Source organism: Sander vitreus, chromosome 24 (genome assembly GCF_031162955.1).
Source record: "Sander vitreus isolate 19-12246 chromosome 24, sanVit1, whole genome shotgun sequence".
Classification (NCBI taxonomy): domain Eukaryota; kingdom Metazoa; phylum Chordata; class Actinopteri; order Perciformes; family Percidae; genus Sander; species Sander vitreus.
The window spans coordinates 11,766,697-11,783,155 of NC_135878.1; the positions used below are offsets into that span (position 1 = coordinate 11,766,697).

General features: G+C 39.9%; 1 protein-coding gene across 4 annotated transcripts in view; it reads right to left on the bottom strand.

The window, feature by feature from the left end:
- Positions 1–16,459, bottom strand: part of arhgap1 (Rho GTPase activating protein 1) — a 79,357-nt gene that overhangs the window by 53,809 nt on the left and 9,089 nt on the right. For 3 of the 4 annotated variants that reach the window (XM_078243339.1, XM_078243340.1, XM_078243338.1), the window contains exons 2-4: positions 2,115–2,340; positions 1,672–1,770; positions 1,348–1,435 (exon numbers count right to left, since the gene is read on the bottom strand). In XM_078243339.1, the coding sequence (XP_078099465.1) occupies positions 1,348–1,435; positions 1,672–1,770; positions 2,115–2,238 (311 nt within the window). In that variant the 5' untranslated portion in view covers positions 2,239–2,340. The remainder of the gene's footprint in view (positions 1–1,347; positions 1,436–1,671; positions 1,771–2,114; positions 2,341–16,459) is intronic. The other variant, XM_078243341.1, reaches the window with a different exon arrangement.

The following is a 16,459-nucleotide window of genomic DNA, read 5'->3' on the forward strand; positions in this document are numbered from 1 at the left end:
GAAGATCCCTATCCTAGAGCATTATGGAAAAGCAAAATGGCGGATAACATAAAAGCTAGTGGTGATAAACGACCGAGTGTATCAATCTTGGATGTAACAGTTTGGACTTATTGCACAAAGACCCCAAAAAACGATGCCAAAGCTTGGGCTCAGTCCACAGAGCGGTGCTCTCAGTAGCCAGTCCAACTATGTTTTGAATGATTTGCTGTGGGGAGGCTAGTCTTTACCTATAGTCTTTACGCAAACACTGTGCTCATAAATAATTTTTCCGGTTCAGACACACGTATCTATTTTTAGACATAACGTTATATGATCCACTAGTCTCGATAGCAGTATCGATAACCTTATTGATTTTCGGGTTATGAGAAATTTGGAACCGGGTCCTTAATAGAACCGGGTCTCGAGACCCATCCCTAGTCGCTAATATGGCAACCTGTCAATCCATGGCGTTTCTGTTCCCCAGTCTACTGACAGTGGCTGTGGAATCCCCAGCTCCTCCAGCCACATGTCCTTGAGCAAGACAATGAACCCCAAGTGGCTCCCTGGACGCTGTATGTGGCCGTCCACTGCTCCTAATGTTTAGCATGGGAGAAATGCAGACGTTGTACTGTACAATTCTAAGTGACGAATAACAAAGTTTCTTCTTTTCTTCAGAAAAACTGCATCTGGACTGCTCACATGTGCCATTAGTTGATGGTGGTTGTTGTTGTTGGTGCGCACTGCAGCTACTGCTACTACTACTACTAGATTAATTATTCTACTCCCCTTTTTTTGACTGCCCGCTCCCACACAGTAAAGTTAAAGCCTGGTGAAGACATGCTCGAGTCAGTGTGTGAGGTAGATCAGATGAACGAGATATGCAAAAGACACAAACACACACACAAGAAATGCAAAAGGATATGCACGCACGCACGCAATGTGAAGATATGTAGATCTTTTAAAAGACATGTTATTGTTAAAATAAATATACCAACACAAGTAGTTATGTACATCTCATACGTTTGCCATATTATGGACATAATGTGCAAAAATAGTTATTCATTCGTTTAAACCTATTTGTTCTTTAGAAGGAACATTCAAACGTCATTTTTGGCCAGTTTGGACAGCTCTTTTGTGTATTGGATCAATCAGATGAGATGAAAAATGAGAAGAGCCATCTGTGTGCGCTCTTATAGTCGTTTACTTGCTTTTCTCACTCCGGTTTCCGACGTTAAATCGACCAAAAAAAAGGCAGACGAAGGCCGACGCAGGCAACAGTCGCTAACTTGATGTGTCAGGGCATAGAGGTCTGTTAGCAGCAGTAAAAAAAAAAAAACACACAGCATTTAGATTTACACTAGTTCTTACATCAACAGCTTGTGATGGTCCAGTTGGTGCTGTGGAGGCATCCTGCATGCATTAAACACTATCACCTTCCTTCCAAAGTTATCATCACCTACAGACACACAGAAAGACAGACAGGGATTCAACATTACCTTTCAACTTTCACTGTATCAAACTGTTCCTACCGTTAAAAAAACAGAAGTCCAAATTCTGCAAATTATCCTGCACATTTCAGTCTTAAGAAGTATTGGTAAAAGATAAAAGCAAAAGACAAACTCAACTATTAATGTCAAAGTGGGGATTGGTGTGAAGAGAGGAAACAAAAAGGTTTAAGATTGGAGTACTGACCCGCCACTTCAATGATCTGATGCCTGGCGATGTCATAGAACGGATGGTCCCAGGGCAGGTGTGGAGAGCCAGCGTCAAAGTGCTGGGAGATATCTGTCTCTGAAACACACATAGCTCATATTTCAAAAGATTTTTTGTGTAATAAAATGATGTTTTATTATATATATATATATATATATATATATATATATATATATATGTGTGTGTGTGTGTGTTTCACTAGCTTCCTGCCTGAATTTACAGAATTCCCTATTGTCATTATACAAACTGGATTGCACAATAAAATGTAGTGGTAGCCACGTCTACACTACACACAGACAATGTATAAACAGATATATTTAAATGAATAGAATAGAATATAAACAATAATATAGAACAAAAATAGAACAAACTAGAAAGGAAGAAATATACATATACTATATATGTAGATATATTCCTCTCACCTGACTTGCTGAGAGTAGACTCATCAGCGGGCCACTGCTGGTCCTCTACCGTGGTCAGCTTCAGCTGTCCTAACTGTGCAGTCGCAGGGTCTTCACCCAAATCTACCAGTAGCTCTGAAGACATCACTCACTCTGCCAAACAGTGCTGCACACACTCACTGGATGCACAGTGATGTTTACCACACACCCTTAAAGCTGGGACTTTCACAGAGTAGCAGCCAGAGTCCTGCAAGAGACAGACACCTCAGGTCAGCTGGGTTAAAAAACATTTTAACTACTGCTGAAACTATTGTTACGAGAGGTCTTTCAGAAAGTTTATGTGGTTAGTTTTGATACCGGTCATAAGTGATATGACATATGACACATGAGGGGGTGTGTTTGTTGACACAGATTTAACCCAGTACTGCAGATGTGTGGGAAAGATTAATTGAGGGATTAATTCAGGAAGAAAAAAGGGAGAAGCTGGAGGCTTCAAGCAGCAAGACGAGAGATGCAACACACACACACACACACACACACACACATACACACACACACACACACACACACACACACAGATATACGCTGAAAGAAAGACACTATTTGAAAGGCTGTTATCCCACCACACAACTTTTTGTAAATGAAATATTTATTTTGAAATTGAAAAATAGAATAGAAATTCTACAAACAAAGTGGGAATACAAAGACAGAAAACAGAATGAGGAAACATCACAATACAATTAAAACAATAATAAAAGTTGCCTTTGATTCAGGTTGTCTTCCTTAACCCCATTTATACGGGGAGTTGATTGTTCAATCAAGAAATGTGAGAATCCAATGAGTAATAGCAAGTTTGTCAGGTTGTTTCCAAGGCATTGCAATGCGTTTCTTAGCCACTTTAAGCCTGCCAAAACAATTTGCTTCCGATATTCTCGAATTGTTAACTTAGAGAGGGCATTCAAAATTAAGACCGGTGCAGATAAAACACGATTATGGAAAACATACATAAATGGATGGCTACTTCCCTCCAAAAGTGAGCTACAGACGGGCACTCCCAGAACATGTGAATGAAGGTTCCATGAACCCCCAGAGAAATTAAGGAACAAAGAGGATTAGGTACAATTTTCATGACGTGCATTCTCCTAGGAGTTATTTAATTTCTGTGCACATAGTTCAGGTGAATTTGTTGATGGTTGGGATTGCGGGAAACCACCAAAATGTTAGCCCAAACAGAGTTCCAATCAAAATCTGGTTCCAAGTTTGGGATATCACTTATCTATAGCCTGTCTACAGAGAGTTTCTTGTAAGAAGCTTCAAGCTATTTTGAGAAAAGTGTGAAGGCTAAACCTTTAGAGGCCCCTCTGGAACTGATGGTTCTATGGAATGGGTGTTGTTCTAAGGGCTGATTCCATGGAACACCATGAGCCTTGATGGATGCCCTAAGCCGTAAATAAATTTAAAAAAAAAAAAGAATAAAATGCCCGGTAGGTTACAACTGTCTTTAAGATGAAATGATAAGTCATAAGTCTGAAATGATATGAGACCATCAGTCATGTGAAAAAATTAGGACACCCATGCTAAAGTTGACTAAAAAGAGGAATAAAAAAAATCATCTCCTGGAAATTGATCTTAATACCTTAATTAAAAAAATGAGGAAAAATCCAACCTTTAAGGACACCAATTTTGTTTGTGAATAAATAATGTATCGTAAATAAATAAATGTTCTTCCTTAAAATACAGGGGGCATAAGTAAGTACACCCCTATGTTAAATTCCCATAGAGGCAGGCAGATTTTTATTTTTAAAAGGCCAGTTATTTCATGGATCCAGGATACTATGCATTCTGATAAAGTTCCCTTGGCCTTTGGAATTAAAATAGCCCCACATCATCACATACCCTTCAACATACCTAGAGAAGGTGTACTTACATATGCCCCCTGTATTTTAAGGAAGAACATTTATTTATTTATGATACATTATTCATTCACAAAGAAAATTGGTGTCCTTAAAGATTGGATTTTTTTTTTTTTTAATTAAAGGCATTAAGATCAATTTGCAAAAGATGATTTTTTTATTCCTCTTTTTAGTCAACTTTAGCATGGGTGTCCTAATTTTTTCACATGACTGTAGATGTCACCCAGTACATGGATACCTCTTCTTTCCCATTGTGAAAAACTAATTGGCCTACGTCCTATGAGCAGCTGATGGAGAGTTGTGATGCCATAAACACTAAGTCAAACACAGTCTCTGTGCTAAGCGCAAGGTACGTACAAAGCCCGTCTACGGAAAGCCGTTCCACTCCCTATTCAGCCCCATTGTACCGAACTTGGTTGCAGTTCCACCAGAGTTCCACTGGGCGTGATCGCGGTCCAGTGCTAAATGAATGGGACTCTATGGAGCTAGACGGCTAAATTTGTCTCTTTCGCCTGATTGTCGTTGAGAAATCTCAGATTTGATTGTAGTTTTTGCAAGTTCAACATGGATTATAGGTCAAAAGTTGAATGAACGAGTACTTGTGTCCTTTCGATTTCTTACAGGTTGAGTTGTTATATAACACGCTAAAGTCAGGAAAAGGTAAACAGCAGTGTGCAGATCGTGTGACGAGTGAAGAGCGGAGGTGTTCGCAAGGGAAGAAGCTTGGAGTAACGTAACTATAGAGAATCTAGAAGATACTGAACACATGGAAGAGGCTTTTGAGTTTGATGGTCGTCCTTATTTATTCGAACCCGAGTATACAGACGAAGAACTAGCCTCACAAGAGTTGGAAAGAACGAGACAGACAGAGGGGCAACAGGCAGATGAAGCAGCTGCTCCAAGCGCGAGCTACAGCTAGCCTTCAGTAACGCTATTACTGTGCAAGCCACAGACATCATTTATTCCGTTTTATGTAGTTACATAGTCACTGATATGGTCATAACCACTACAGTACTCAATTACATATTTTTGAGGGGGAAATAAACTACAATTTTTCACCGTGAAGGCACGACCTGTCCTCTGGAGGACATCCACCAGACTAGCGGGCGCTCGTTGTATTGTTGTCTGCCGTGGAAGGCGAGGAAGGCGGGGAGGAAGGAGAAGCAAGGACGCCGGTCGGGCCTGCTAGCCCGGCTAAGGAAACTAGCACACAAATCACCACTGCCAAGACTCCTACTCACCAACGCCAGATCGATGTCACACACATAAGATGAGCTACACACAGAACAGATACACAGAAATGCTGCGTGATGATTATCATCGCAGCTTGGCTGAATACACTCATCCCAAACGGCAGCTAGCAGCCGGCAGCTAGCGGCAGGATGTCCGAGTTGAAAACGCATCTTGTTGTCACATACGAGCCCTGTTCATGTTGCACAGACATTATAATTGCTTTTTGCGTCTGTTAAGAGGCACAAAGGCACTCTTTAGAATATGCCCCCAAAACTGCCATTTTAGCTAAATGGGAGCTATGGGCATTAGCTGCAGCAACTCCAGTTTGCTATGACCGATTCTGTTCATTTTTTTTTGCTATTGATAGTACTCGTGTATTTATAGCGATCAAGATTAACGTAAAAATTGCCCGGAGTTCTCCTTTAATATCTCTCTTAACCAACTTCCGTTGCAAGTCCAGTTGTACTGTACAGCTGGTCCGAAATGAGGCATCTAAGCCAGCATACATAGTTTCTAGGTTCTCTAATTTAGAGAGCCATGCTTTACACAGATTGGATGTATATAGTGTAACATGCTATAGGTGGACAAATTACCCAGCTGCTGTTTTGATCACTGCACTTACTAACCAATAACTATAAAAAAAACATCAGTCGCAACTTTACAATAGTCATCCAGATGTTTATAGATGGTTTACAAAGTATTTATAACTATTTAACAAGGTATTATAGTCATCTGTTGCAACTTTGTAATAACCATTCAGACACTGTTTATAGACAGTTTACAAACCAACTAGTAACCACTGACAAAATATCTAAATGTTTATAGACGGTTTACAAACCATCTAGTAACACTTAAAGTGTTGTGAATATCTGGTCCATCTATGTAATGTTTATAGAGGTTTTAAAAATATAAAGGTTTACAAAAATGTTTTTAATCATTACCCGATATCTAATATAGTATAGTAGGATATAATGTGGTGTTTGGTGTTTTAAGCCCCCAACGTCGCCTTCCACGCCCTCCGACGTTGGAGGCTTAAAACACCATTGAGCATATAATGTGTGTAACAAACTGTTCATTTACAGCACTACTAATAATTAGTAAACATTAATTATAATTTCATTGTTTGTTAACAGTAAAATGACTGTTTGCTAACAGTTAAATGACAATTAACTAAAGATGAATTAACTATCTACTTAACTATCTATTTACCAGCTATTAATGATGGTTATTATAAAGTGTTACCCAAATTCTCTAAGTCCCTCCACAACTCTCTCTGTTAAATTGTAACCGCCACCTAGGAGCATGTAAGGAAAGTATATTAAACGTGGCAGAAAGAACATCTTCATGATCTGACTGTGCTATGGGTAGTAATATCCATACTAACATAATATATCTATACTAGCAAAAAGTTGATGGAAAGCCAAAAGAGAGTCTATCCTAGAAAAAAAACTTGTGCCTTGAGAAGATTATTGTTGGCCCATGTCGCAAGATGCTTGTTTTTGATCTGCAGTCTCTGAAGACCCTGATCTGTCCAAAACTGGGTCCCACACAGCATTAAAGTTGGCACCCGCTATAAATAAGTAATCCGTAAATTCCAACATAGTACTAGTTAATGTGTTGTAAAAATCGGCATCAAATGTATTAGGTGCATACATCACAGTAATTTTCCTACCAAAACATTCTAGCCTGGCCATGACTAACCATCCCGCTACATCAGACCATACACCACAACCTTAAAATTTAGACTCCGTCTGGCAACTATAGCTACCACCTTAGTCTTGGTATCGGCTGAGGAGGATGCTATGACATGGTAAAATGTATCAGCAAGCCGTCTAACATCAGTGTTTGAAAGATGAGTAACACTACACAATGCCCAAGAACAACTGCATCGTTTGTGTGGAGCATCTATTCCAAACAAATATAGTTATATCTGCCATAATTGCCTGTGCTGGCATATATCTGCAACTGATTCAAAGTGCAATTTTTTCTTCTTTTTCAATGACATCCTGAAAGATCCCTCCCCACATTTAATAATAGTAAAAAAACTTAAACATTAAGCAGTGTATACAATAAAGGAAAACATACATGAGAAAATGAACACCCCTTGCAAAAACTATTCCCCCCATCCCCATGGTCAAAACCTTCCCAACAAGCAAACACCTATTTGCTGAAAAGCCCACCCCTACCAACAAAGCTAATTGTCCGTGATCATAGATGGAAATGGGCCGCTAAAGTTAAACGGTTCCCCCATAACCCCACCATATTGATTGAAAATAATACTAACTGATGATCTATGACCCAGATATCTACTGAAATGAACAATCAGTGACATTAGCAACCTTGTAACAAGTAAAACATAAAAGTGCAGACATTAAAGCATAACAATGAAAAAGGCCCAGAATTACAATTGAACAGAGTGTTGAATTCAGTCTGTGCCTATCGATCTAACGATAAAGTACCAGTAACCTAGCTGCCGTAAATTGATGTGTGCATCTAACTAATTAGCCAACTTTGAACTAGTAACAGTCATATTGGTAACCAGGGCTCGACATTAAGGCTTGTCCGCTTGTCTGGGACAAGTGGATTTTTTTGTAGGGCAAGTGGAAGAGAAATTTACTTGCTCCACTGGACAACTTAAAACTCAAATAAAACAAAATAAAATGCCATGTCACTTCAAGTTATGTGCCACTCATTACGTCATTACGATTTCAAACAAATACATTTTTTTCCCCACAATCCGGGGCAGCGGACTGTTAACGTTAGACCCAGCGGCAGTGGGTCAGCGGACCGCTAACGTCGGACGGACCGCTAGCTGTTCAGATCATTCTCTGTAAGCGATGCAGCATAAAAGCACGGCGGAACCAGCAAGCCAGCCAGCCGGTGTTAGTTAGCTAACATTAGCTTGCTAACTCCGCCTAACGTTACCCCGTCGCCACATCGTTCACAGAAAACGAGCCGAATACAGAGGTCACTCGTGGCTCCGCGACTTGCCGGATTAAATATCAGGTAATAATCAACTGTAAAGTAGCTACACCTTTTAAAGGATCCCTTGGTAAATCAGCCTCTGTCGGGTAGAAAGTGAAATTGTAGAAAGAAAGAAACGTTAACACCAACATTTAGAGGCAAAATCCATTGTTCTGTCTACAAAATTATTTTAGATATAATATAAGTTCAAGTCACTACTTGCATCATGCAACGTATTACTTTGTATTATGAGTCTGGAAATCCTTTCTTGTTGAAGGGGAAATCTATTGTTGGGACACATTTGTTTCTACTGAATTGTATTAATGTTAATAGTGTTTGGATGCTTTCAACGGTTTGTTCGAATTCTGCATTAGCAAAACACACCAAAAAATTATAAAATTATAAATCTTTACCCGGATAAGTGACTTTAGTGCATGGACAAGTGAAACGTAAATGTACTTGTCCAAAGTGCCACAAGTGTCGAGCCCTGGTAACTGTGCCGTCTTCAGTATTGCTCTATACACTGACAGCCAGCTAAACTCTCTCATAACATCAAGACTGAAGACAGTCGTTCCCACGTCCACAGGTTTAATGACGTTACAAGGAAAGTGTAAAACTGTAACATACAAAGACTAATCAATTCTATGCTAGCTTTTAACAGAATGTAATTTCATCAATTCAAATATTTCCTTTCTACCGTTACACAATATAACTCATGACTAATAAACTGATAGTGATTGTGACAGTGATCATGCTGTACAAAGACATGTTTACATGTAAACAATATTACGTTCATTCGTACGAGTGTAGCCTGTCCTATGACTTATAGTTACCCAGCAACTATGTAACGTTAGTCATAGCACTAATGTTAGCGATTATGGACATTTCGAAACACAAATTAACACTGACATCAAACTAATGATCTATGAACCTATGTAATCATTTAAAACAGTGAATGAATACATAACGATGTTACTCTAGGCATAAATGTAGGCAAATGTAGCTGTAGTTGGCTTGCTACACTACAACCATAAATCACTGAACAGGTAGCTTGTAGCGAGACATAGCGGTTACCAGCTGAGAGTCTTAAAGTGACAGCAACGTAAATAGAGAACCCATTAAGACTTGAGGCAAATTAACTTCTTACTTTTAACAGCTTATTTATAACAAAACAGTAACAACACAGTATGCCCAGGGCAAGTTAGCCAACTTACCCGATTGAATGTCACATTAGAAAGCACAGGGGAGACACTTACTTTCTCTCACTATGCCTCTAGAGTCGGTACTTGCTCCGAAGCTAATCACCGTCACTCTCTCACTCGCTTTATCACACACTCCCCACGCACACACAAATGCCGGCTGTGTTATTCTCTTAAAGAGATTGATGCACACACCAATGCAGAAGTTTAAACTTCAGGCCACTTATGTAGGCTACGCCGAAAGCTCTGCGTAGAGCCTCCACAGAACCATAAATCAGACTTTAGCTTGCGTCCGTTGACAACTGGAGGGTCCCTCCTCGCTGCCAGAAGGATGGCTTGGCGTGTGGTAAAGAGAAGACAGCAGAAGATTAGGGTGCGGGGCCTTTCCCTGTCCCTCGGGGTGGCACTGTAGATCCTATGCGCATGCATGATTTTTATTGTGATACTTTTTATTATTTGTATATTTTTTTGAACAGACAAATACAACTGAACAAGAACAACAACTCTCTCCCACTCCCCACCCTCTGCTGTCTCGAGGAAAACAAAAACAAACAAAAACAGAAATCACACCTTGCCTAGTCACTCTCCTCTACTTCTTGTGATGCTGAGGTCATTAGGACTGATACTTGTGCTGCTGCATTTTTCCATAGGTCTATAGTCGATGATTTGGCTTTGTTAATCCTTGCTGTAGAGAGCTCCAGAATAACTATGTAGAAAATACGCCAACCACTGTTTTATAAAAAGCGTGTGGGGGGAGGAGCCTGCTCTGAGCTATCATTTTCTTGGTCGCAGTTGATCCGGCTAGCCATATTTTCTTCTTTCTCCCAAGTAGGTGTAATTTAGAGTCATCAAGACAATCGGGTCAGTAGGAAGTCGACATCCTATCCCATCAGATATTATTGATGTTTTATTCCAAAACTCATGCACCTGTTCACACTCCCAGACCATGTGCAGGAAAGTTCAGTTTGTTCAGGTTGGCAGAACGTGCAATAGGCAGTAGGAATTACTTTAGAGACGTATCTCTTCTGAGGCATCTGGCATATGGAATAGGGTTGTGCCGATGGACGATATCATTGTCCATTGTGATGGCTGGCCGACATCACAATGGAGAGCCACCATCGTGATGCCACGCCCCCCACCCTATCAGACACGCACTAATATCCTAGTCGCGAACGCTGGACGGGAAATTGACAAGTGCGTCGGTCTTAAACTAGCAAAAGACACTTGCGTCTGGCTTTGCACTGTGCTGCGCAGGGTGCAAGATAGGGCCCTTTAAGTGGAAGCTATTTTTGTCCCCCTTACGTGCAACCTATTTGTGAAAAAGACCATCACTTTGAGCAGACTGGATTGGCTGTAGTGATACATTCTCTCTCTCTCTCATTGGACTAAGTTTGTGGACACTACTGTTTGCGTGCATCAATAAGTAAGTCTGATGTCCTGTAGGTACGGGACGATCTTATGCAGGATTTATGAATGTACGTTAGCAACAGTAGGCTAATTCACGAGGGTGCTATTTTATGTGTGAGCTAATATTGCGCATCCGTTCATGTGCGCTGCAAGAGTTATGTTTGTTTAACAATAACAATAACCGTAACCGAGAATGTAGTTTAATCTCAGTAATGTTATATTAGGTTATTACTGTTGCTCTGTTGAAGGCAAACGTCACTGTACTATCGTTACGCAGATCACGGACATCTGATTGACTTTACTGCACCGTAGTAAAGTAAAAGTAGGTCAAGTTGTAAAAAACTGCCCCTACCAGCAGGGCAGCATAGCCATGTAATACTGTCTATTTACAGAGGGCATTTAAATTTATGTCTGATCGCTTCTATGTTAAGTGTTAGCCCATAGTAGTAGAAAAAAATATTTATGTAAAGACATATGAGATATAGTAAAATAAAAAGTGCTTACCCCCCAACCGACAATATCATCGTCCATCGCCATGTTTTACTGTAAACATCGTCAACTGCCAATTTAGGGGACATCGCCCAGCCCTACTTCACAGGTGTGTGTCCAAAATATTGGCATCAGGATCATTTCATGCGATCAACAGTCATAGCATCAGCAGTGGGAATATCGCAGTCTGCACTCACGCATCATAGCACAAGTACTTAACGCTTTGCTACAGCGCACTAGTCAATACATACATCACATCAGCCATTCAATTGTGCTTTTAAATGTGCACAATTTACGGTATAGTGGGCGGAGAAAGGCGCCGATTACCCGATGAACTGCAGGTTTGGTAAATATGACGTAAACTGATGTATCACAGCGTGCGCTTTCTGCAGGTTGGCTATGGCGCTGATAACACTACTTTCACAAATGTAGGCTACGTACATCTGGCCCTCACTGTGAGAACCCAGAACACCAGCTCTGAGGGTGTGGAAGAAGCCTGAACACAAAGATATTGGTTTGTAAGCTCGCGTTGCCGTGCAGTCCACCTGAACAGTTAGCTTGCTGTAAATAATATGTCATCTCGTTATTACTTTCAAGGTCGGAGACACTTTGAGGAGACACCCCAATATCGTATATGTCTCTTCTACAACACCATGGACGACGAAAGATTAATCTTGGAGGTGGAAAAACACACCATATTAACGTTATACGACAACACAGATCCTTTTTTATAAGGACGCCTGAAAAGAGAAGGCATGGAGTTTAATTGCAGGAGTGCTTAGAGTGGAAGGTAGATACTAGCAAATAAATACGTGATTGTTCTTTTAAAAAGGAACACTCCGACTTATTGGGACTTTAGCTTATTCACCGTATCCTCCAGAGTTCGATAAGTCCGTATACCGTTCTCATCTCTGTCTGATGCACCCACCTGTAGCCTAGCTTAGCACAGATCCTGGAGGTAACCGGCTCCATCTAGCCTACTGCTCCCAGTAAGTGACATTTTCCTATTTATATGTTGTGACTTGCATAGTCACAGTGTGTACAAATAATGAAGTCACATGAGACATAACCATCTTCTAACCGTATACATACTGGGAACTATTCTCAGAAGACAAAGCACTGCTACTTGGGCAGAGTGATTAGTGCAACACCTGAAAAGCACCATTGTTACTCTCTGCTCTTCACCACGGGGCTTCTCAGGTGCTGCAAGCTCAAATAACAATCTCAGGCTAACCCAGCCTGAAACAGTAACATTATGGTACTGTTTCAGGCTGGGTTACATGCATCTCTCTTCCTCTTCTCACATATTTACTCTCTCCCCGTTTTCTATACTCACACTTCCTCTTTTATCTCCCAACCCCCACTATTTACACACACAAACACACCCTCTGTTCTCTCTCTACTATATGATGTTATGCTGGCTGACAGCATGTTGCTTTAAATAAATATCGCTACTCACCAACAGACAGTCAGCCTATTGCGTCTAACCAACCACAAAAAAACAACTGTTAGCACACAGTTGGCCTGTTTTCAGTGACCAAAAAGCTTATGGGAGGACATTGGGATTTTTAGATGATGTCGACAATAACAGGTTCCTCTTTTCTTGATTTTTCCTGAACACAACCCTGTTGTGCTCCCACAGCAGGTCAGTATAGGTCAGAGCAAAAGGCCAAGGACATACCACGTAACTGTGAGATCATCTGTAGACATGACTTATCTCTACAGTTAACTCAAAAACTGAAACAAGTAGGAAACAGCACCACATCTCAAACACATTACATTTTTAAGAATCTATGCTGGACAAGATTGGATGACTAGTGTGTGCTTGTGTGAAGGACAACAACTAAGCTTGCTACGGTAGTCGGTGTTACTGCTGGGTAACACTTAACCAATAATAATAATAATAATAATAACCATGACTACTAAATGTAAATTGATAGTACTGTAAATTAATCTTAAGTTTATAGTTATTTTACTGGTAAAAAAAGACAATGAAATTATAATAATGTTTACTATTAGTAATGCTAGTTTTTGTTATTTTAATAGTTTATTGTTGCACACATCTTAACATTTTATATTTTTTAATCAAGTATTTGTTAATGATTACCAAATAATTTGTATACCTTTAAGAAACAATTTGTAAATTGTCAAACATTATTTGTAATCAGTAGTTTTTGTTTGTTGGAAGAAAAGACAAAACAACAAATAGCCGTTAACAAAAGGCTATGACAAAACCGAGACAAGATAGACAGACTGGAGTCAATAAACATTATTTGGATGGCAATTATAAAGTTACAACTGATGATTATGATAACTTGGTAATGGTTAATAAATACTTTGTTAAACGTATGCAAATTATATTTACTGATTACCAACTGTACACAATGTTATTGACTTTGAATCTTGCTAGCATAGCGTTAGCTTTCTGGTTCGTAGATGTCTGAGCTGAAAGGTTCCATGAGCTGAGCGGACTATAAATACTTTGCTAAGCGAGGCAAGTCATATCTAAGGCCCGCCCTAATTACTGGAGCAGTGAACAACGTTTGCATTGCTTAAGTCCCATTTGCAAAGAAAAACATGTAAAAAAATCCTTCATCCCCACTGCCATCACCACACTGAACAGCCATACATAGACAACATCAACAGCTCAATTCTGGCAGCTTCTTGCACTGTTTTTGTCAATGTTGTTACACTGTTTCCATATGTATATTTATGTTCTTATATGTATTTATGTCATTTGAGCCTGTCCAGTCAAAGAAAAAATTTCTGTCAATCGTGACAGACAGTTTTTCTTCTCTCATACTAAACATTTTACTAAAAAGGTCAGAAAAACTAAACAAAAAAAACTAATTGAAAATTCAAAACAATTGGCCATCCTACTTTCTTATAGAGCAAGGGTGACAAACTAATTTTAGTCATCATGGGACCTTATTTTGGAAAAAAATATGTACAGTAGTGAATAGGGGGAGAAAAATAATACGGTGTTGCCGTAGCAAGGCAGGCAATTTACATGTTTCGCCATGACACAGGAAGCTGTTGTAACTTGACTTTACATAGTCCAATCTGCCCCAAATTTCACAAGCTGGATAAAAGTCCAGGCCTGAAAACATCTACACGCTAATGTCATAGTCAACAGTAAGTCAGCTTTATTTGACTAAGATGATCCTATTTACATTATATTTACAAGGTGTGGTCCACACATGATATACAGCAACATGATGTATAATTAGTGTGTTCTCTAGCGCCAACAAAGACTGAGGAAGTGTTATAAAATTTGCAATACGTCATTTCCTTTGCCACAAACTCCACCCAGGATGTAAAATGTCTAACTCATGCACACAGAAATCCACAGCTGCATCAACCGGCGTCCTGCCAGTAGCACCTACGTGCCGGGAAGGGAGATGACCCGGTCAGCTTTATTATTGTCTTTAAATTATTGTACTGACTTGAGCAAGATGAATTTCACTGAATATGGAAATACTTCACATTTGAGGCAGACGACAAGTGATGACGTTGTGTCAGTGAATTTGAACTAATGCTTGCATTGAGAGTATAAGGTGTGTGTGTGTGTGTGTGTGTGTGTGTACGCGTTTATGATTGCACCTTAGCACCTGTAGCCTCCACAGTTTTATCAGTCATTGTCAGACTTATGTTTGATAATTAAAGTCTCTCTCTCGCTTCTGTTTTGCCAGAGGAGGATGTCCATAAAGTAATGATAAAGCTGTGCCTTAAAAAAAGTTGATCTGTTTTGTAAGGATGTCCCAATCAGCTTTTTTGACCTCCGATCCGATCTTTAAAATATTGAATATCTGCCGATATCGAGTCCCGATCCGATACTTGTTTTTGCTCAGATGATAGAGCTGCACACAGTTTTTTTTGGTTTACAAAAATAACTAAGTAAACAAAGTAACTAAAATATGTCTTACGCTTAATACATTTAACTTAGTGCAGCAAATGAGTCTTTTCTCTCAACACAAAACTGTTCTCTTTAGGATCCCACCCCCAACCAAAGAATAGGCCTAAACAGTTTAAAGTTCTCCGCTGGACAACGAAAACTAAACTAAGTGCCTCTTGCGCTTAATAGTCAATCTTTGATTTTCTTCTCTTTTTTACAGATGTCGGCTCCAGGGAATAACGGCGTGGTTTTCTGGGGGAATTATGGAAGAAGTGTGGAGAATTGGTGTAATTGTGTAAATGTGACTTTTTTACTTGTTGCCAAGGGCTGGCAAGCTACAAGATACTCTGGACAGACTGGTGAGTGGCCGCGACCATCTTGGTTTGAAAGTGTCGGCATCCAGGCAGTCTGGCGCGTGTGGTGCAGGGCATGTGTGATTAAAAGAGGTGACCAGCACAAGTTGATGTAAATGATCGGAGTAATGTAATCAGTAGGGATGGGGATTGTTAATTTTTATTGATACCATTTTCGAGACTGCTTAACGATCCGAGTCTTTAACGATACCATTATCGATACTTTTCTATTATTTGGTGGAAAATTGAGACGACACATTCTTAATCTTAACAGAAATAGGGGTGCATGGATCACGGTGCACAGATCACGGTTTTGAGTCACAGATCGGTTAAATTTTCATTTCAGTATAAAAAAAAGGGGGGGGGGGGGAGGGGAATTTAAAAATGATTTATTAAAAATGTATCAATACATTTTAACAATAACTTCTTTCACCAGTAAATTGCTGTTAAACAACAAAAACAGCAGATTAAAGGGTATTTTACAATAATTTTGAATGCACCACGAGGATTACCAGTTTCAAATAAATGCAACTTTTAGTCACATTTGTGTCGTTTTTCCCGACAACAGCAGTGACCAGTGCTAGTTTGTGTCTTTTAGCTCATAGCTTTAGCGGCAGACTGTTGTACGTCCCGGTGTTGGAATCCTCTACAGTGAAATACAGACACACTTTTACACCGTTTAGTTGTCAGCATTTAGCATATAATCCAGCTGCTAGCTAACGGTAGGCTAACATCAACATTACCTGCTGCCAAGTGTACCGTTAGTGTTAACTAGCGTGACATGCAGGGATGCTTTTGTTGCCTCGAACGTCAGTTTCGTAGCATCAGAGAGCAGCGCAGGTATTTAAGTGGCACCGAAATCCGTGATGCTATTCCTGTACCGGTCGTTTAGGCACCGGTGAGAGAGAGATTT